The sequence below is a fragment of the Neomonachus schauinslandi genome, chromosome 13, assembly GCF_002201575.2.
Source record: "Neomonachus schauinslandi chromosome 13, ASM220157v2, whole genome shotgun sequence".
NCBI lineage: Eukaryota > Metazoa > Chordata > Mammalia > Carnivora > Phocidae > Neomonachus > Neomonachus schauinslandi.
This window is the reverse complement of record NC_058415.1, coordinates 61,214,712-61,236,987: the sequence shown is the minus strand read 5'-3', so window position 1 is coordinate 61,236,987 and position 22,276 is coordinate 61,214,712. Positions and strand designations below refer to the sequence as shown.

Here is a 22,276-nt window from a genome sequence, read left to right as displayed (position 1 = left end):
GGGGGGGGGAGGGTATGAGGGACAGTGAGGAGCCGCTAAAGGCCCTGAGTGAGGCTAGAGACAGAGACAGTGCTGCCTCCTTGAGGAACCCTTGGATTTAGGCGCTTCTGCTGTGTGTTTTGAGTGATGAACAAATGTGATGGCTGGACATGACACATTTCCAAGGAAAACTGTCAACAGGGATAAGACCTGAGTCATCCAGTGGGAGCTGAAGCAAAGAAGGAGGGAGCACTATTGCTGGGAGACCAGCATTCCCGGTTGGCCAGGCAGAATTCCTCACCTACAGGGTCCACAATTGGAGGCACTTGGCTGTCCCCAGGCACGTGTGAGTGAACCAAGGGCAAGAGACTCACCCGGGCTCCAGCCACGAGACCCAGCCCTCGAGGGCTCAGCCTCACCACCCTTCTTGGGCACTAGACCTGGCCCCAAATAACTCGGGGTAGTTTTCAAAAAACAATTATGCCCTCAGAAGTCAATAAGGAATGAAGGAGCAGAGATGGAATGGGACCAGTGTAATTACACACACACACACACACACACACAAGCTGTGTGACCTTAGGCAAGTCTCTGGACCTCTCTGTGCCTCAGGCTGCAGGTGGAGGGAGCATGTGTGGCCATCTCTACGAGCCCGTCCCAATATAAACTGACAATGAGTCAATGGTTTCTACATGTGATTTGTTCCCAAAGAGATTTTTTCTGAAGACTAAGCCATGGGCTCTCATGACATTTCTGGCAGAGGAGTTCAGAAGTGACTTGAGAGGCCCATGGAAAGGTTGAGGGTGATGGGTTTCCCTGGGGTGGCATCCCTTTGGATGTGTAAGCCTCAGCAACTGGAGTAAAAAGGTTTTCATGACTTTATGGCTACAATCAGAATGTTAATATCACCAATGAAATTCTTTTATGAAATTCAGTTCAATGGGAGGAAAAAAATGCTTTTTTACAAAATGCTGAATTATTCACAGACCTTGCTGTATTACAGAAGAGGAAAGAGGAGGGGCACATTATAGGGTCAGGACAGCCCTTACATCTGGGCACTTGGGACAGGCCCTGGGCCCCATGCTCTAGGTAGGCCTCGCTCGGGCCCCGGGGGCTCAGAATCCACAAGCCATTGGGACATACCCCCCACCCCCGAGCCTCCACCCCCTCCCTCCTACATCACACCCTGAATGCCCTGCCCAAACAGCTGGAACCACTTCCAGAGCCAGGGAGCCTCTTGCCAGGGCTGGCCCTCCTGAGGCTGAGCTGCACTTCTGGGGTAGTTAAAGGTCTCTGATGTTGGAAGGGGAGGAGGTGTGCACCGAGCTTGGCTGGGCTGCAGGGGTGGGCCCCACGGCAAGGCCGGCTCCCCCTGTGCCTCTGTGTCCCGCCTGAAGCTCGGAGGAGCCCCGGAATGCTGAATTCAAACTTGCCCTTCCAGATCATTAGGAAGGTATATTCATTATGATGGGGAGATAGAAAATATCTTATCGAGCAGTTTATTTGCTGGTCCGTAACTTAAATATTTAGGAACATAGGGAACGTGGTCCTCCTCTGGTACTATAGCTCCAGGCCCTGCAAATACCACAGGGAGGCCCGCTGCGGGTGCATTATCCCTTCACCCTAGCCTTGCGAGACAGCCAGGGTGCAAGTCTCAGCCTTGCAACTCACTGGCCATGTCATCCTGGGCAAGTCAACTTCCCTGAATCAGTTTTCCCATCCGTAAAATGGGGACAATAATAGTCCCCACTGTATGAGGTCGTTGTGCAGATTAAATGAGACAATGGCCTCAAAGAGCCTGGCACCGGGCCTGGCCCGCAGTAAGCACTGGAGAGCGTCCGTTCTTGGCACCGCGTGCCTGATGTCCCTGCTGGCTATAACTTGGTGTCTCCCCACCCGCCCCGTTTTACAGACGCCACAGCAGTATGAGAGAGAGTACAACAACAAGCGGTCAGGCGTGGGGCCCAGCAAGTTCCACGGGTATGCCTACGATGGCATCTGGGTTATCGCCAAGACGCTGCAGAGGGCCATGGAGACGCTGCACGCCAGCAGCCGGCACCAGCGGATCCAGGATTTCAACTACACGGACCACACACTGGGCAGGATCATCCTCAATGCCATGAATGAGACGAACTTCTTCGGGGTCACGGTGAGTCCCACGCCCCAGACTGTGCCTTCCTTCGTGCCCCTTGGAGATGTACAAGGCAAGAGGGGCTGAGTCACATGCCTCTGAGACGAGGTCCCTTTTCTCCGATCATTGAAATAACTTCCTATGGGTTGTAGGATTGCCCGGCTGCCGAAATGAGGGACAGGTTCAGTGATGCTCTCTGACAGGCTGGGAAGATGCCTCTCTATAGCTCCCGGATTACAAAGGGCGTAGTGAGTTGACTGTACACAGAGCAGTTGAAATTCACCAGGTGGGGGATGGGGTGGGTAGCAAGAGCTCTGGACCCAAAGTCGGGTTCAAATCCTGGATCTTTCGAGGTACCATCTCCGAACCATAGAGTTTTCATTCCCAAAATGGAAATAGTACCTACCTCATGAGGTAGGTATAAAGATTGACCATTATAAAGTAAGAACTGCTAATATTTGTTGAGCAGGCTACTTGCTCTGAGCCTCAAGTTTCTCCTCCGGGAGATGAGGATAATAATATACGTCTCGCAATGATAATAATTGCTAACGTTTCTTTAATGTTTATTATGGGCTACATACTTCACTAAGCACTTCAGATAGGTTAGATGCAATAATGTATGCCCGATGCTAGGCCCATGCTAGGGTTGTTAGTGTTAATAATGATCTCATTGCACCCATATGCCATCCATAGGAAGTAGATGCTGTTATTATTACCATTAGAGGTGAGGAGCCTGGGGTGCAGAGCATTTAAGTTCTACAGCCAATCAGAAGTAGAACTGGGATTTGAACCTGGGTGTAGCTCTTAATTGCTGCATTATACTACCTGCTGGTAGTGGACGTAAGTGACAGTTAGTCATGTCTCATAATGATGTATTTGTTACTGATTCTGCTCTCAGAAAATAAGGGAAATTTGCCTAAAGAATAGGTTAAAATGGCTAAACTCCTGTCTTGTGTTCTAACTTAAAGAGCCATTTAGAGAATCAGTCTGTCTTGGGGTAGTAAGAAGAATAGACAAGATGAGTTGATTGGTGTATTTCTTAAATGTTCATACTCCTTTGTGTGCGCGCTCGGGCTTGCTGGTTGTTGGTCTGGTAGCCAGGGTGGTGCGGGTAGTGAGGGTGTAGACAATGATGTGGATGCCGAGTGAATAAGATAGGAGCCCGCAGTCCAAGTGCAGGGGCGAGAGCTGGACACAGATGATAATAAAAATTAAAAGGGCTCGGCACCATGGGAGGAAGCGTATGAGCCCAGAGGGGTTTCTGGGACCATGGATGAGAAAGTCAGGGAGCTTTCTGGGGGAGGTAGCACTAGTGCCGTGCCTTAGGCTTGCAGAGAGGGGGCCGACAGTCTGGCCAGATGGAGCGTGGTGAGCGAGGGAGATATGCGTGAGTGTGTGCAGGGACAATTACTTTGTTGGGATAATTGGAAAGGAGGAGGATGAGGCTGGGAAGGTGAGTTGGGGCGCACTTCTGAAGGAACAAGCTGAGGAGGCTGGCCTTCAGCTTACAGGCCGCTGATTCTCAAAGTGCGCTTCGACCAGCAGCACCCTGCGCGCTGGTTAGAAATGCACATCCTCCAGCCCAACCCCGGATGCAGTGAAGCAGAGCCTCGGGTGGGGGCCCCCCCTGCAACCGACCCTCCAGGTGGTGCTAATGCGCACTGGAGTTTGAGCGCTGCTGCTGGGGGGCGGGGGAAGCTGCGGAGGCTTGCTGAAAACAAGGCGATCTCCAAAATCCCAGACTAGAGCCACTCTGGACCCAACAGCTCTTGGCCTCTGTTCCCACGGTTCAGACGTCAAGGCTCTGAATAGTTACGGGCAATACCCGTGTTTATAGCGCAGCCTGGATTCAGACGGTAAACTTGGGTGGCTTTCAAAAATTTGGTTTCAAAAAAAACTTTTTATCCTCAGATCCTCTTAGAAAATCTCAGGTGGTGCTGGTATATAATACCGATTAGAGAGAAGCCTCTCAGTTGAAAGGAGGAGGAGCCCAGGGCCCTGCTTGTTCGGCCTCCCTTCCTGCAGCCCCTGAGGACCCCCTCTCAGCCCCCCGCCCCCAGAATGGCCCCAAGGGTACCCCAGAAGTCCTCCCTTTTCTGGTACAAACACAGACTGAGCCTCAGAGAGGGTGGGACTCGCCTGTTCCACCAGGAGCACTGTGGCAGAGCTGTCTGAAAATGTGGGTACACTTCTGCCACACTTTGTTTCTTTTTTTTTTTTTTTTAAAGATTTTATTTATTTATTCATGAGAGACAGAGAGAGAGAGAGAGAGGCAGAGGGAGAAGCAGGCTCCCAAGGAGCAGAGAGCCTGATGCGGGACTCGATCCCAGGACCCTGGGATCATGACCTGAGCCGAAGGCAGACGCTTAGCCATCTGAGCCACCCAGGCGCCCTGCCACACTTTGTTTCTTATTTAATAGAAGGAATCCATAGTATCTCCAGCTGGAACAGCTGGATAGAGAGCTACAGAATCTAGGAAGCGTTCGGCGCCCCTCCTCATCCTAGCACTCGGCATTTTGCCCAGATGCCTGATGTTTCTTAGTGGGAGATCATTTATAACCACTTCCAAGTGCTCCCTTTCATCTAAGCCAAATAACACATAATCCCCACTTGATGAGCAATTAGATAAGACCGCCTCAACACTCTATATGGCTTTAAGATGAGTTTCTTTTTAATGAGAAATTCCTTGACACACATTTACGCCCGCTCTGGTTTGTAATTCCTAACTCAGCGAATGTCAGGATTGAAAGCGCTCTTTAAAATCCTCAAGTTCAGCCCCCTCGTGTTGTAGATGAGTATCTGAGGTCCAGAGAGGGAGCTTGGAAAGTCCCACAGAGGGACGGTTTGGCAGAGCCAGGATGGTGGCTCAGTTGGGTCCTGTCCCCACCACCCCCAGTGCCACCTCCTTTCCCTTCTCATCTTGCACGGTCCCCTTTACTGGAGAAAGGGATTACAATAGGGACACAGTTCTGCACTATTTTTTCCCCTTCGTCCTGATCCCCTTTGTCACATATTAATATGTGCTTGTCACGGGGCCGCAGACAGGTTTCATTAAAATTGTCTTCTGATCAGAGAAGAAAGGATGTCTTCTGACAAAATAAAGTGTCTCTGTGGTCCAAGGAGACCACAGAAGGCCAAGTTCAGCCATAAATAAAGAGTTGGAAAGGAAAGGAACAGGAGGCGGAAATAAATTGCATTTTCTATTTGCTGAAAGGTTTTCATTATACGGCACACGTGGTGTCCATTTTTCCACTCTCAGGCAGGCACTTTATTCTGGGTCACCCTCATTCAGCATGTTTACTATACGGAAAATCGTTTAAACACATTAAATTAATTATATCCGTGACTCAATTTCAATTGATTCAGTGTGCACATTCTGGTCTGGGAGCCGGGCCTGTGGTTCCTGGTTGGCATGCTAAAGTAGAGATTTCTTCCATTTCTTCCATGCGTCCTAAATGGGAACTCTGGCGTTAGCTTGGGGCCCAGCTCTGTTTTACCTTCTTAGGAGCTCTCCTCCCAGCTACCCTTCTCAGTGAACACTGGGATGTGGATTCTGTGTCCCCACCTGCACACTGATGGCCTGGGGGGGGTCCCGCCTGCCTCTGATTCCCTGAGTGTGCTGTTCTGAGTTTTGGTCCTGTTATTATTATCTCTTACCTCTCTATGGTCTGCAAATCTCAGAATGCTTCCCCATGTGGAAACTTCTCTTCTGCCAAATGTGTGAACAGAAACTCAGGCTGGAGTTGGCTATTTAAGGTATCAAAAGCCCAGAGCATTCTGAGAACCCCAGCTCAGCAGGTTTCCTCTAGGGCAACATTCCTAATCTTCTAGACCTATGAGAAGCTCCCAGGGAACTTCCTTAAAAATTCTGATTTCCCAGCCCCACCCAGAACTTCTGATCCAATGGCTTTGTGGTAAGACCAAGGAATTCACATTATTAACAAGTAGTCCTGGTGATTCTCAGATAGTAACCCTGAGAATTGCTTGGGGCTCTGATGGATGTGCCCCCACATATATGTGCCCACGCATGCACACACACTTTTTGATTTTAAACCTGTCAGAGATGTATTTGTTCCTACATTTATTCACTCCTTTAGTAGCCCCTGGGCTGGGTGCTGGGAGCTGGAAGCATGGAAAGGACTAATGGTATGGTCCCTCCCTTACGAATAATCCCTTTGATTATAAGAAGAGGGCCCATTCTTTCTAAACTATTTCCTGTGATTGCCTCCTCACTCCCCATGGATGGACCTAATGTAGAAGCAATCCAAAGTTCCTCCAAATAATAGCCCCATTCTTCACCGTCTGCCCAGCCTCTCAACCACCTATGGGTCTGGACATCTTGGTGTAACATCTGTCGGGGGAGGCCAGCAGCCTCAGCTTTGGGCATATCACGTCTAATGGCAGTTATGTCTAAATGGTCACACCAAGGAGATGACAAAGAACAACAGATGGTGATTTGCAGAGTTTATTGATCTATTTGCTTTTGTTGCTGGTGAACAGGAATCCAGCCTTCGCTGGTGTGTCCCTTAAACTTCAAATCATTATGCAAGATTCGTATTAAAAAAATCATCTCCACTAAGACTCAAATACTGCCACCGTGCTCCCCCTGCCATCCTCCCTGGATAGAGGCAATGCCAGAGTAAACTCAGTTTGGTTCGAATTCCAATGACTGTAGGTAGTTAGGGGAAGCCAGTGAGATCCTCGTCCCAGGGGGATGTTAGCTGAAGCCCCTTTTTATGTCATGCACACTGCTGCCTCGTCCTACTGGGATGCTGAAGTTGTGCAGTTGATTTTTTATCTAAATAGGAAACTTCATACCACACACACACACGAATTAGTGAAACATCATCTTGCTAGAGTTAGCCCATCTCGCCTGCCTGTCCCATCTTTCGGACTCCTGGTCTTATTCTCTAAGACATGTTAACCTACAGGCTTTGCACCAGCCACCCATTTGTGATTTGTATCTGGTATCCGCATTTCCAGTTGAATTTGAGTGAGATAAGAAACAGAGCACTAGGAAGTCGACCCAGGAGTAGAGAAAACCCGACCAATCCCGGATCTGACTCCTTCTGGGACTGGTCATTCCACCAGTCTTGACTCCATCCCCTGGACTATCAGGATTCTGGCTGTTTCTCGATTTTGTACTCGAGGCTATCACTAGGAACTTGTCAGAAGCTCTGCAACAGTCTGACTGTGATGTGTCTACCGTAAGTCCTAGAAAATGGCGCTTGTCCCAGTGACGTCCGCTAGCTGCCGACGCCACTCAAGCTTTCCTGTTTTAGGGCCTTGCTTTCATGAGTCTCTGTTGGCTGTTCCCAGGAGCCACAGCACCCCCCCCCCAACTGCCGCTGCGCCCCACCTGTCTCCGCCCCATCCCAGACTCTGGGAGCTCCGGGGAATTGTATCAGACACAAACTTTACCGAGGAGCTGATTGGAGAACCTGGCAAATGCCCTCCCCTGTCCCCTGCCCCAAACTCAGATAAAATGTACCATGGCCCGGGGCATGGCAGTGATGAATTACAACAGAAATGCAAACCTGTGAAGTCAGACAAAAGGAGGCCACAGTCCACTGTGCCCTCAGGGAGATTATTTATCTCTCATCTATGGAGGGAAATATAACCTACTTCATAGGGTTGAGACGGATAAGTAATGCTGGTGATTAGCTCCCCAAACTGCAACATCATTATTTCTATTATTATTACTACTGCTGTCCCCATGGTGACTTTTCAAAGAACAGAGTTTATGTGGGTCTAATCAAGCAGTATTCAGAATCAAGTCCAGCAAAACAATCATTCTGTACCTACTAAGTGCCAGTCTGTTTATACATATACTATCTCATTTAACTGTCTCAATAATAAATCAGTTAACTTGTATTAAGGTTGTGGCGGTTTAATATCAAAACAGAATGGCGTCAACCCTGCCTGTAAGCAAGAACACTTCCAGTTTTCTACCTGCTGCCGTTCACTCTGGGGATTTGATACTCACCTTAGAAGTGGAAGGTTTTTGCTTGCAGACCCCCTTCCGTTCCTCTCTTTAGTCTGGCTCAAACTCCCGCGGCCCCGAGAATTAGCACTCAGCGTTACACACGAAAGCTAGCTACAGCAGATCCTGTTGGTGTCCCAGCCAGATCTCCTGGGATCTCTTTTAGGGCTTTGGTCGGGTCTGCCCAGCCCCTAGCTATGCAGGTCTCCCTGCTGGTGGCTCACACCTTGGGTGATTGGAGGTGCCTGGGACCCACACCATAGCCCAGCGACCTGCCGCGGTGACTAGCTGGTGTGGTCCTATGACACCAGGGCTAGGCACTCTCCAGAGCTCCCTGTGGGATTAGGCTGAGGCTGGCCCTCACCCGAAACCACATTCTTGGCCTTTTCTCTCTCCTCTCTCCCTTACAAGTTTCTCCTGAGAACACATCTTTTTTTTTTTTTTTTTTTAAGATTTTATTTATTTGACAGAGAGAGAGACGAGGAGAGAGGGAACACAAGCAGGGGGAGTGGGAGAGGGAGAAGCAGGCTTCCCGCCGAGCAGGGAGCCCAGTGCGGGGCTCGATCCAGGACCCTGGGATCATGACCTGAGCCGAAGGCAGACGCTGAACGACTGAGCCACCCAGGCGCCCCTGAGAACACATCTTTTAAAAAATCACTTGCACACAATTCCCTGTCCTGGGCTTCTGGAGCTTCTAGAGGACCCAATTGAAGACACCCGGGTATCATTATGGGAAATGTAAACATTCTCAAGAGGGAATTTTTCCTGTAACCTAATTGTCATCTCTGCCTTTAAGTTTAGCAGCAACCCTCCCCCGTCGCCTCCCTCACACCGGGGAGAGGGTTCTGGACTCTTCTCCCTGAGTATGCTCAGTTGCCTCTCACTCCTGGCCCTGCCCATTGCCGTCAGCCTGTGGGAGAGCCGTACTTGCCTCCTCTAATGAATTAGCAGCTCCCAGATTTGCAGGGACCACTTTTCATGCCTCTGGTCACACCGTTCTGCACCCAGCACTTTACACCTGGTAGAAGCTCTTCACCACTGGTAACCTTGAATTAACTTTGTTGGATAGCATCCACACGTGATTGAGAAATTCCGTCACACTCTCCCAGTCTGCTGCCTTCCAGGCTTCTAGAAACTAAAAAGACTTCTGCCCAATAAATAATTAGAACTGACAAGAGAAGTATTAACAGGATCTATAGTTGTTGAATCTGCTAATAATGATCCCCATAGTCTTGCTGTGATGGCCGGCATCAGAGTTTCACACAGGCTGTGGAAATCTCCCCAGCGTGTATGTGTGGGGCTGGGGACAGGGCTCCTGAGGCAGGAGAGAGGCAGGAGAGAAACCCACCCTCCAGCCCGCTCCCTGGTCTCTCCCATCCCTGTCTCTCTGGGGCTCAAGTCGTAGGGCCTGAGGGGGAGAGGGGTTGCTGATGGGCCCTCTGTGACTTCAGACTGTCAGGAGTATTTTCTAGAGGTAATTGCTAGCCATAAACAACTATCATCATCATCATCATCATCATCATCATCATCATCATCATCACTGTGTGACTACCCTTGTGCACAGAGTACATTTATAGTTGCCTTCATTGTTCAGTGCAATTCCATTTATTAACATAATGCTAATAATAGCTATCAATTAATGAGCTCCTACTGCATCCCAGGCAGCACCCTAAGCATGGTACCCATGTCATTGAATGTGATGCTCTAAACAGCCACCAGGTGGGGGATGGGTAATTCCACATGCCCCGAAGCCTCCTCCCCGTGAGCTGTGTCCTGCTCTCTCCCCTCTGTCCCATCTCGCCCACATGTCACCTTGTCAGGGAGGCCTCGCCCACACCCTATTTAAAATCACAGCTCCCACCCCCTCATCCTGCCTCACCACAGTTTCCCCCCACAGGGCCTCCCGTAAGACTCAGAGCTGGGTGCCTGGGACATACTAGGTACCTGATCAATCTTTGTTTAATGAATGAAGGATTTCGATAATTAATGACCATGTCATAGATTTTTTTAAGAGCAGGCTGAGCAAAGATAAATGATGTACCCAGTATCCTCCAGGCAGCGAGTGACAAGAGTTGATTCAGAACTGCACAATCTGGCTAACTCAGCAGCCCATGTTCTTCACCATTTAGGTGTTCTGTTAATTCCGCCGGCTTTGCTGGGCTCCCCCCGTGTTACTGGTGAGCCTCGTTCAGCATCACATCCTAGTTCTTCTGATTCTAAAGGCAGGTGTCTCCAAATCTTGTGTTCCTAGGCGCCGCGTGTCTGCCCCCCGCCCCCATTTCTTTAAACACAATTACAAATGACTGCAGATAATGTACAGCACAGGAAAGAAACCTACTCCTTCTGCTGTCAGATAAATTTGAAAGATCAAAATAATGTGGTTTAGCAATTTGTTTCAATTGATGCCTAGCCTTCCAAAGCTTGCAAGTTTGACTTTCTCAAGTCAGGGAAAAAATAGCTGTTTCCTTATGAAAAGCAGTGTGGGGGAGTGTATCGTCTCATGAGAGCTTCAACAGAAGCCCTATGTACAGACACTGTCCAGGTCTCTGTGAGAAACAAAGGAAGGAGCCAGTGACAAGGCAGTCATAGTAACAATCACTGTAATGACAAATGTCATGATAATGCGAATGGCTATAATTTTGTACGCTCACTATATGCCGGGTGCTATGCTAAGCTCTGAAATGCATTATCTCATCTGATACTTATAATAACTCTGGTGATGGGTTGAATTGTGTTGTGTCCCCCTAAAAATCCATATCTGAACTCCTAACCCGAAGTGCTTCAGGATGTGACCTTATTTGGAAATAGGGTCATTGCAGATGTAATTAGTTAAGATGAGGTCCTACTGGAGTAGGGTGATCCAATTTAACTAGTATCCTTATAAAAAGAGGAAAATTGGATACAGACACGCAGACAGGGAGAACACCACGTGCAGATGAAGGCAAAGAGGGGGTGATGCTTCTACAAGCCAAGGAACACCAACGATTACCAGCAAACCACCAGAAGCTGAAGAGAGAGGTGTGGAACCAACTCTCCCCCACAGCCCTCAGAAGGAACCAGCCCTGCCGACACCTTGATCTTGGACTTTCAGCCTCCAGAGCTGTGAGACATGACATTTAGATTGTTTAAACCACCCAGTTTATGATATTTTGTTAAGGCAGCCCCTAGCAAACTAATACAACCCCACAGAATGGAGACTGTTGTTACCAGCATTTGGCAGGTGAGAAAACTCAGAGGTTAAATAATTTACCCAAGGTTGGACACAGACACAGCCTGGCTAATTTTCAACCCTCGCGGTTAACCATTATCCTACACCTAGACAAGCTCTCCTCCATTAGGGGGCAAAAGAATCCCAGCCAGAGAAGGACAGAGCTGAAAGGAGCCAGTGAGACCAGCATGTCTTATCACCCACTGTGCAGGTGGGGAGTCTGCGGCCCTAGTGTGAGGTGGGGCTGGAGCCAGGGCCCTGGCCCCTCATCTCTAGGTGGGCAACTCTCCCTGACGTCCAGCTTCTACTGCCCAGGGGAAAGTTCTATGCCTCTCAGTGTGGCCAGCCAGTCCCAGAAGCAGCTCCTTACATTTTACTCACTTCTTCCCTGACTGGGGGAGCAAGGGTATTTGCAACCCCGCGTTCCATTTTCTTCTCGTTCATGTATTCAAAAATAACCTATACGTTTGCTTTTCAGATTATGAAAATAATACTTGATCAGAAAGAAAATGTAAAAAGTACAGGCAAGCACCAAAAAGAAAATCAAAATCACCCGTAACTTCATCATTCAGATGGGCCCACTTGAAGCACCACCCTTCACACTCAGCTGTGATCTTTTTTTTTTTTAATTCTTTTACGGCTATTTGTTTTGATCCCTCACATTATAAAGCTTTTTCTATGACAGTGGCCCTCAATCATTTTAACCCCATCTTTCTTTTTTTATTATGATAAAATATACATAAAATTTACCACCTTAACTACTTGTAAGTGCAGAGTTCAGTGGCATGAAGCAGTCTCCTCATTGTGCAGCCATCAGCCCCCCAATCTCCAGAGCTTGTTCATCTTCCCAGACTGAGCGTCTGTACCCATTGAACACTAACCCCCCCCCCAATTAGGTGCAATCTTTTTTTTTTTAAGATTTTTATTTATTTATTGACAGAGAGAGAGAGAGTGAGTGGGAGAGAGAATCTGAAATAGACTCCACACAGAGCATGGAGCCTGACGCAGGGTTCGATCTCATGCCCACAAAGTCATGACCTGAGCCAAAACCAAGAGTAGGAGGCTTAACTGACTGAGCCACCTGGGCACTCCGGTGTGATTATTTTAGAACTATTATTTATTATGGGAAAGCTGGTTTAATTTATTTATTATTTATATTGAAAAGTATTTGTAAAGATATAAATAGTGTGCTAACTAATTTTAGAGGAAAGTTATTTGCAAGCTACTGCTAACCAAATAGTCATTAGCCTAGTAAGTTTCATACAGAAATTCAAGAATGTACATTTTAAAATGTTGAGAATACCGTGAGCAAAATTTTTAAAGTAAACAATTAAAGTTTACTTTAAAGTAAAATACAGGTAAATAGGAGTGACATCCCCACTGTTGAGGAAAACACTCAGATAAAGATAGACTCAGATCCTGTGTGAAAAGCAAATCTGGAGAGCCCTGTAACACATCACATGCATTTCTCCTCGCATGAGGCCAGAATACCACCCCCAAGTGCGTGTCAAGGTATGTTAGCCTGTGCACTTGCTAAGTGGGAGGGAGGCCTTCTGCCATCAGGGGACAGCTGACAGAAATTTCAACTGACAAGACACACAGCTTTAAACACTGATGGATGTCAGCTCCGCCTGGGTGTGCGAGTACAGCGGTGACTCACACACACGTGGATGTGACCCTGTGTGAGGCCAGCCCTGTGCCAGGGAGCAGAGGGAGCTGGGAAGATCCATCTTCTTCTGGAATTGCAACCCCCTGTAACCCCGTTCCTTTCTCACTGGAATTCAAGCATCCTAGGATTCTTACTTAAACAAGAATTGTTCAAATTGTAATTGGCCAGGGTGCCTGGGTGGCGGGGTTCATGAGCGGCTGACTCTTGGTTTCCGCTCAGATCATGATCTTAGGGTCCTGAGATCGAGCCCCGCGTTGGGCTCCATACTGGGCATGGAGCCTGCTTAAGTTTCACTCTCCCTCTGCCCCTCCCTAGCTCGCGCACATGCGCACACTCTCTCAAATCAATAAATAAATCCTTAATAAATAAACAGTAATTGGCAAATTACTCCGTTGCCAACTGTGGAAGGGGGTGTGGGAGGGATAGAATTGTGGGGTGGGGTTGCCCACCTTTGCCATCAATAATGTGAAATGCTTAGCATCACAGACTCTGGAGACAGACTTCCTAGGTTCAGACCTTGGCTCCACTTGCTAGTCAGGTAAACCTGGGCAAGAGCTTAATCTCTTTGTGCCTCAGTTTCCTTGTGTGTAAAATGGGGATGATGCCTTAGATTGGGCTCCCTGTGAATAGGCTCTGAGCCAGAACACTGGGTGTGGCGGGTTTATGGGAGGGTGAACTCAGGAAATGTACTGTAAGGGAGTGAGGATGGCAACATGGGGCAGAGCTAGAAGCTGATCCAAAATGTGGTTGTAACTGAGGCTACAGTTGATGCTGGGAGCACTCGGGAGCTGGGATGGCCCTCACAGTTGTCCACAGCGAGACATGGAGCCCAGGCCTTTGTATCTTCCCATCCGCCAGTGACTGGCCATGGCCGGGCCCTCGGAGGGGTGCTTCCATGGGCAAGGAGGTTCCCCATGGTGGAGGGTAATTCCCAGTAGGAGACCCAGCTGGGACCCTCAGTCTCCAGTATTCCCAGGAGCTGGAGGATGGTGCTTCAGCCGTAAAGAGGAGAGCTAAGCAGAGTCCCCCCAAGGATACCCTACAGATAATAACAGGGCCTACTGTATAGGGTTGTGGGGATTAAAGAGGTTTATGCATGTAGGGTGCAGGACACGAAGGAAGTTAAATTACCACAAGAACAATAAGGAGGGGTACATCCCGATACCAGCTGCACATAGTCCTCTAGACCAGCAAACACCTATGATTAACTTTACAGGAGGGACAGGGGGTTGGCGGGTCCCCACATCACTACTCCAGCTGCATTCTGTCAGCTCTTACCGTCTTTGGGAATTCCCATTCTCACAGTCCTATGCACACGAGCAAATGCCCTCACATGGACTCCAAAACCACACACACACCCCCCTATGTGATTTATGGGTGTTCACAGTCTTCGCGTATGTAGCTATTTATCAGTCTATTCTGCTTGTTTTCAAAGTTGTTTTCCAAAAGAGATTTTACAGAGAATCCCAATATCATGGCCCCTCAGTTAACAATTATTTTTTTTTCCTTTAAATTTGCTTCTTGGGGGGGCATCTGGGTGGCACAGTCCTTAAGCGTCGGACCCTTGATTTTGGCTCAGGTCATGATCTTGGGCTTGTGAGATCAGACCTGGCTTCGGGTTCCACACTCATGTGGAGCCTGCTTGAGATCCTCTCCCCCTCCCTCTGCCCCTCCCCCCACTTGCTCTCTATCTCTCTCTCTCTCCCTCTCCCTCTCAAAAAAAAAAAAAAACTGCTCCTTCAAAGACTCCTCTATTAACCCTCCTCGTTTATTAAAAAATAAGCAAGCCAATTTCTGCAGTAACAAAGATGAAGCAAAGCTGTAACGGGGAAGCTAGCCTGGGCCCTCGGGTCAGCCCACCCCGCTCAGCACCCAGGCAGGGCGGGAGGGAGGAGAGAAGCCATGATGGCAGGTCCATGCACAGCGCCTCAGAGGTGGGAGAGGGCACGATCTGAGCTGGGACCCAGACCTACATTCTTCATTTTAATAGCTGTGTTTGATTTTAATGTGTGCAATAAAAATATAACTAGCACTTAAGGTAGCAAGAAGGGGTTACTTTTTTAGGTCTTTTAAGAGGCAGATATCGGGCACCTGGGTGGCTCAGTCGGTTAAGCGACTGCCTTCGGCTCAGGTCATGATCCTGGAGTCCCGGGATTGAGTCCCGCATCGGGCTCCCTGCTCGGCAGGGAGTCTGCTTCTCCCTCTGACCCTCCTCCCTCTCATGCTCTCTGTCTCTCATTCTCTCTCTCTCAAATAAATAAATAAAATCTTTAAAATAAATAAATAAATAAATGAGAGTATCTATCCTCCATAATGCTTTGAGGATTGAATGGGTTAATGTACGTCAAATCTTAGATGGTGCCTGGAGCAGAAGTGCTATTAAGTGTTTGTTCAATAAATAAGCCTAAGACCAGCCTGGCTTCCTCCTCTTCCTCCTCCTGCTCACCTGGCCTGGACCCCCTTCCCCACTCCCAGCACTAAGCTCGGCAGATCTTCGTTCTAATCAAAGCACATTTTCTCTGGGAGGATCTACAGAGGTGATGGCCCTGATGTCTTGACTCCTCTTCTGTACAAGTCCTGACCTCTAGAAAGCGTTTGCTGCATTTTCTGATGTGAAACCCCATATTGTCATCTGACTCGTGGAAATACATGTTTCATTTCATGCCATTATTCTTCACTCACACTTCACCCTTTCAGGAATCCGGCCTCATTAAAATCTGTCCTCTACCCAGTTCCTCTTTGAGGAAGTTCCTTGTTAGGGCATTTCTGCTGTGAAATGTATCACACCAACTGATGTGAGTGCCAACCTGAATGCTAAAGACTGTTATTAGCAGATTTAGCCCAGAGATGTTTCAGAGTTGTCAGTTCTGATGTTCATAGGATTATATTTTCAAACATCATCACACATCCTCTATGACAGACTTGATTACTGTGATGAACTAGTTTTCTTCCTTTAAGAAATGTTCCGGTTGCAAAAATGATTCTGAAAGCATTGGTGAAAAATTCCAGGCAAAACTGAAGTGACACCATCTCATTTGGGTGGCTCATTTACCTTCCTGGCAGAGGCAGCCCAGTGTGGCAGAAAGAGCACTGGACGTGGAGTCTGCAGTCCTAGGTTTGCATGATGTCCCCGGCATCTTAGCAGTGGTGACCTTGGGGAAGTCTCTAATCTTTGCATTCTGTGCTGCAAAATGAGACCAGTGACCAGAGCCCCTTGCTCGGTTGCTCTGGAGATGAATTAAGGAAAGTGCGTTACAAACTGTAAAGTGCAGTGTGTGATTGAAGAGAGAGGGCAGCTGAGGGGTCCCCAGTAGAAGAAGAAAGAAAGCCATAATTCATCTATATCATTTTATTTATTTATTTTGGTTCCCAAGTTTTATTCCAGAACTCATACAAAATATTCCAGATAAATGAATTTTATTTTTTAAAGATTATTATTTATTTTTATTTGAAATTTATTTATTTATTTGAAAGAGAGAGAGAGAACGAGAACACAAGTGGTGGGGAGCAGCAGAGGGAGAGGGAGAAGCAGACTCCCCGCTGAGCAGGGAGCCCAACACGAGGCTTGATCCCAGGACCCCGAGATCCTAGCCGAAGGCAGACGCTTAATGACTGAGCCACCTAGGCGTCCCCAGATAAATGAATTTTAATCTTCCTCTTCCTCCTTTTCCTCATCCTAGTTAATCTGGAAGTAACACAATTCGTAACTCTCTTTGCCATTAGCAACTCCGCGCAACCAATCACATAGATTATTCTTCTTCAGATGTTTTTTGGTGAGATATTTCAAATACCTTTTGGGAAAAAGTCACCTCAGAAGTTACAGTAATCTTGCTCTCACTCCTTTCAATGGCTAGAACCCCTCCACTGAGATTCCCAGCTTTTCCATTCACTTGGATTCTCTTTGGAAGAAATGGCTCAAATTTGGCAGGATCCATGATTCTATCTTCTACGGGGCGGGGTGGGGGTAAGAGTTCAACTTCAGAACTTGCTTCTTTTTTTGCCCCCCTTCACTCCAGCCTTTTTCATGGGCACCATGGTGACAGCATGTATCTCTTTGTTTTGTTTTGTTTTTTGCTTAAACAAGAGGAGAAATCAGATATTTATAGTGAAAAAATTAACTGTATGTCCAAGAACTAATAAAACACCCCTTCTGGGCCGTGGGATTTTTATTATCAGTGATGGAACCACTGCGTAAAAACCTGGCACCACCGCAGGGAAGTGGCTGTTTCCCTTTGCTCGTTCATTCTTTCTATAAATATTTCCTACCGCCTACAGTGTGAGAGGCATGGGGAGGGGGCTGCTACGGATACAGCGCTGAGCAGAGCAAATGTGGTCCTTGTACCCAGGAGGAGACAGATAGTAAGCAGATATTCATCTGAATAACTATTTGAATATAGATTGTGGAAAGTGCTCTGAAGAAAGCCACAGGGCATGTTGAGAACTTAGAAATGGAGTCCTGACCAAGGCTAGGGATCAGGAAAGACTTCCCTGGAAAAAGAAAAGAAAAGGGGAAAAAAAAAAAAAGACAAGACTTCCCTGAGATGACTTTGAGTTGAGAGTGAAGAATGAATAGGAGCTAACTGGGCAAAGAGGGTCAGAAGGGCATTCCTGGAAAAAGCAAAAGCAAATGCAAAGGCCTTGGGGTGAGAGGAGGTGTGGCACCTTTGAGAAAGCACAAGAAAGCCAATGTGGCTGGAACAGAGTGGGACAGGATGAACCTGGGGAGTGGGCTGGAGTGGGTTAGGTGGAAGCTAGACCACGTTGCACCTGTTATCCTAAGACCAGTGAGACCCTGTAGAAGGGTGTCTGGCAAGAGAGTGAACTGATTGCTGTTTTTAAGAAGGTTCCCCTGGCTGCAGTGGAGAGAACAGATTGGAAAGAAGTAAGAGCACCTGCAGGACACTGGTACTAACCTGTGATGAGTGGGGAGGGAGAGAAGCAGGTGGATTCAAGGCATGTTTGGGGAGAAAAAAAATGTCAGTCTTGACAGAAATGAGGAGGTGATCAAGGATGTACTTCTAATGGAGTTACTTTTCATTTTAAACTGAATGTCTCTCAAGTTACATACACTGTAAACATTCCTACAGTAAATGAAAGAAAAGCATCTATAGACTCTATGGTATTCTGTGCAGTGTAACATCTGGATAATCTGAAATTTGTCATAGTGGTCCAGGGGAAACTGGATGCAGCACTTACCCTTCCCGAGCCTGCAGAAAAATACTCCATGCGTGCAGAGATCAGGACCCCAAAGATGTGCTCGGTAAAAACCAAAAATGCAAGTGTGCAGGACACATCTGATCTGAGCCTTTAGGTGCTCATGTTTCGTGGGGAAGCAGACATAATGTAAGCGGCCAGAACCCCCTCCAGCCTGTCTACAAATGAGGTTACACCAGCACCAGGGAAACCTCCCTGGGGCGTTGCTCCTACCTGCCGAACAGCGTGACCTCAAGTCCCAGCACCCCACCCCACCCCCACCATTCCTCCAGTCTTCCCTCTGTGTCCCTGGAGGCATTTCCGTGTCTTCACAAATGGTTCCTTGCTTGGCCCGGTGCCACAGCTCCTTGGTGACATCCAGTGCCTGCAAGCCATTCATGGAGGCCTCTCCCCACATTACTGCCGGATCTTTGTTCCTCAGGGCCCACACGGGGCTGTAATGGCCTCAGTCTTCAGTGGGGGGGAAGGCCACTCGGCCCCTTGCACAGCTGGCCTCAGTAGTATGTGGGAGCTCACTTGTCTCGGCTGGTGAGAGCCAACTGTGCGCCTGTCTTCCCAACTTCCTGTTCTGTGATGTCACATTAGTAGCGTGCAATTGGCCGTGACTTGGAGTATTTACACCACAGTAATCCTTGAATGCTACAAATCAGGACTTGTCCTCCCCTTGGAGAGCTTGTGGTTAAGCAGTTCCCAGCACACCACTGACTGAGCCCGGAGCTCAGCGGCTGTGTCCTGGGCCCCACAAGCTTCCCTGTGAATACGGTTCCCTTAGATTCAATCTCTGGGGTCAGGCTTGGAGACAGTGACCACACTGTCCCCTCAGCTCCCACTCCCTACATAACACACCCAAGTACCAGTACGTTAAACATCTCATTGTCCGGGAACTGTGGCCCCAAAAAGCATCCGACAGGGGTAGGCTCTGAGTCCTGGCTTAGGCGCAGCAGGGACCCCTGTAATTACATGGCTGCATGTTGGAAGAGACTGGATATACTTTGCTTTTTGTTTTGTTTTGTTTTTAAAGTTTTTATTCCATTTTGTGAGAGAGAGAGAGAGAGAGCGCGTGTGCGCACACGCGAGCACAAGTCGGGGGAGGGTCAGAGAGAGAAGGAGAGAGAGAATGTTGAGAAGACTCCAAGTTGAGCATGGAGTCCTACACGGGGCTCGATCTCATGACCCCGATCATGACCTGAGCCAACACCAAGAGTCGGACGCTCAACCGACTGAGCCACCCAGGCGCCCCTGTACTTTGGAGAGACACCAAGAGGAATATTTCAAGGTTCTAAGGGGTCATAGTAGAGAGACTCCATACCTGCTGGAGAAGATAGGATGAGGCCATTAGTGGATCTTTCAGTGATCGACTCACTCATACCAGGCCCTGTGTTCATGGGAATATGGAGAAAGTAAGACACATTCTACACCTGTGATGCTCATTGTGGTCACCCCTAGCCTCATTCAAGAGCATTTAAGATGTGGCTGGTACATAAATGTAAAAAAACACCGATTTCAAAGATTTAGTACCCCAAATATATAAACTATCTCATTAATAATTTTTATATTGATTACACTTGAAATGATATTACTGTGGATATATGGGGTTAAAAAATTTATCATTGACATTAATTTTACCCTTTTTTTTTTTTTTTTTACTTTTTAAATATGGTTGCTGGGTGATTTAAAATGACATATGCGGCTCATATTCTATTGGTCACCATGGTTTAACCTTTGAAGTCACTCCTGGCCCAGTGGTATAGACTTCCAGTCAAGACAGTCGGGCTGGACCTCAAAGGACAGATAAGGTTTGGAAAATCAGAGACAGTGGGAGCAGGGAGGAGAATGTTTTATAGAAATAAGCATTCGGACCCTGCCCTCTAAGAGGAGTAGTGCATCCCTTTAGACCTTAAAAAAAAAAAAACTATACCTCTAGGAAGTTTTCCTCAGGAAGCAGTGGTGATATGAGCAAAAACATGGCCCTACTAGAGCACTCAAGGAAACATGGTTTGTCTCGGTGCGGGCAGGGGAAAAACTAGAAGTAACCGAAATGCCCAATGCTTGGACTGAGCTAAATACATTTTGATGCATCTATATGGTAGAATTATTGGCAGCCATTAGAAATAGTTGTTAGAGCACTATCTAATGACATAGAAGATTGTTTGTAATATATTGTTTAGTGAAAAGGGGGCAGATTGCAAAGGTTTTCACAGCAAATCTTCACTTTTGATAACAAATTTTTAAATATATAAAGACCAGAAGAATGTACTCCAAAATCTTAGCAGTGGTGTCTCTGGGTAGAATTCGTTCTCTTTGCTTTTTTCTCCTTTCCAAATTTTCTACAGTGGACATATATTACTTTTTTTTTAAAGATTTTATTTATTTATTTGACGAGAGAGACACAGCAAAAGCGGGAACACAAGCAGGGTGAGTGGGAGAGGGAGAAGCAGGCTTCCCGCTGAGCAGGGAGCCTGATGCTGGGCTTGATCCCAGGACCCCGGGATCATGACCTGATCCGAAGGCAGACGCTTAACGACTGAGCCACCCAGGTGCCCCCATATATTACTTTAGATCTTGGTTTAAAAAAAAAGGAAGACTTAAAAAACATATTAACTTTAAAAGACCTACATTTTATTCCAGTCTTGGCCCTTACTAGCCAAGGGACTTTAGCTAATAAGCTCTTGGACTCACTTTCCCCATCTGTACAAGACGATATATGAATACTTGGCTCAAAGGGTTGTCATGAGGACTAAATGACACATGGCTAGATGACACAGTTCCTGGCACCTGTAGGCTCTCAGCCATTATTGGTACTCTTCTCCTTTCTGTCCCATTGTATCTTAGATGGACCCTGATTCTCACTTAGAAATGAATGGAGTAGGGAAGGGAGAAAAGATGGAAGTAAAGGTCAGAGAGGCCTTGAACATGTCCTGCTCTCCTGTGAGCTTCAATTTTCTGAGCCTAGAGGAACTTCTTTCTCCTCAATGCCAAACTCTAGTGAGTTGGATCCCCACTAGTTGGGGTCCAGTTAACTGAGGGCGTGTTATGTCATTTAATCTGAGTATGTAGGAAAAAAACATGGAGGGTGCCTACCATAGGCCTTAGGCCAGCTTGAAAAACTCTTGAGGTTTGAGACCTTAGGGTACATGCAATGAATGACTGTTGTGACAGATCAGCTCTAGACTGTGGCTCTAGTAGACCCTTAGTGTGATAATATGAAGAACGCAGAATTTTGTATATGCATATGTATGTATGCTCTACATACATAATACATGTACATGTATATTTTTACAGGCCCACGGTATGTGATAAAACAGTGACCTAGATTCTCCCTCAGGCACACGGGATCTTTAGTAGGCCGTATGTAGTGATAGTTAATCCATAGAACCACTGTCAATTCCCCTTTAGCAATCTGGCAGGGTCCCTGCGGTGTGTACGGGCTCTACGGTGCTTTCCAAAATGTACCAGAAAAATTCCGTTCATCATCAAATCTAGTAATTCTATCAACTGGCTTATGAAGAGCTGCCTCAGTAATCCATGTTTAATGACCTTAGCCACTGGACAGCTGTCTGAGGAATTAAAGTCTCTTGTGAACAGAGTATTCTGAGGTTCTACACTTCAATGTAATGGAAACATGCCCTATTCCCCCCCACCAGCAACAGGATGTGGAGATGTGCAGGTTGGTGTCTTCTCCTTGGGCTCACTCTCCTCAGCCCAACTTGTATGAGGAGTAGTGACCATCACAAGAAGTGGGATTTATCACGTCTCTCCCATGGGACAGTCATGGACCTCAGCTGGGGCTGAGCTCTGTGCCTCAGTTCATCTGTAGGATGATGGGGATGTTGGCTGGCATGGTCCGAGCAGGGGCTCTCCGATCCCTGAGGCCTCTTGTGACTCTGAAGTAGTGAAAGAGAAAAGGTTTTCAAGATGGGAACCAACATTACTAAGCGCCCGAAGTACTGAGTTTCCCGGGAGCAAGCCCTGCCTGTGGAGCAGACGTGCTTAGTACCATTTTATACAAGAGGAACCCAGTTCAAGAGGCCATGTAGCATGCCCAGGGTCATGAGCTGGGAGGTGACAACTGTGCCCAGGTTCACAATGTGGGAA

The 22,276-nt window shown here is 47.5% G+C and overlaps 1 protein-coding gene and 1 pseudogene across 1 annotated transcript in view; one reads left to right on the top strand and one right to left on the bottom strand.

The window, feature by feature from the left end:
* GABBR2 (gamma-aminobutyric acid type B receptor subunit 2) overlaps positions 1 to 22,276 on the top strand; it is a 230,607-nt gene that overhangs the window by 98,443 nt on the left and 109,888 nt on the right. The window contains exon 7 of the mRNA XM_044920417.1: positions 1,889 to 2,125. Within this exon, the coding sequence (XP_044776352.1) occupies positions 1,889 to 2,125 (237 nt within the window). The remainder of the gene's footprint in view (positions 1 to 1,888; positions 2,126 to 22,276) is intronic.
* Positions 16,614 to 17,002, bottom strand: LOC110581493 (annotated as a pseudogene).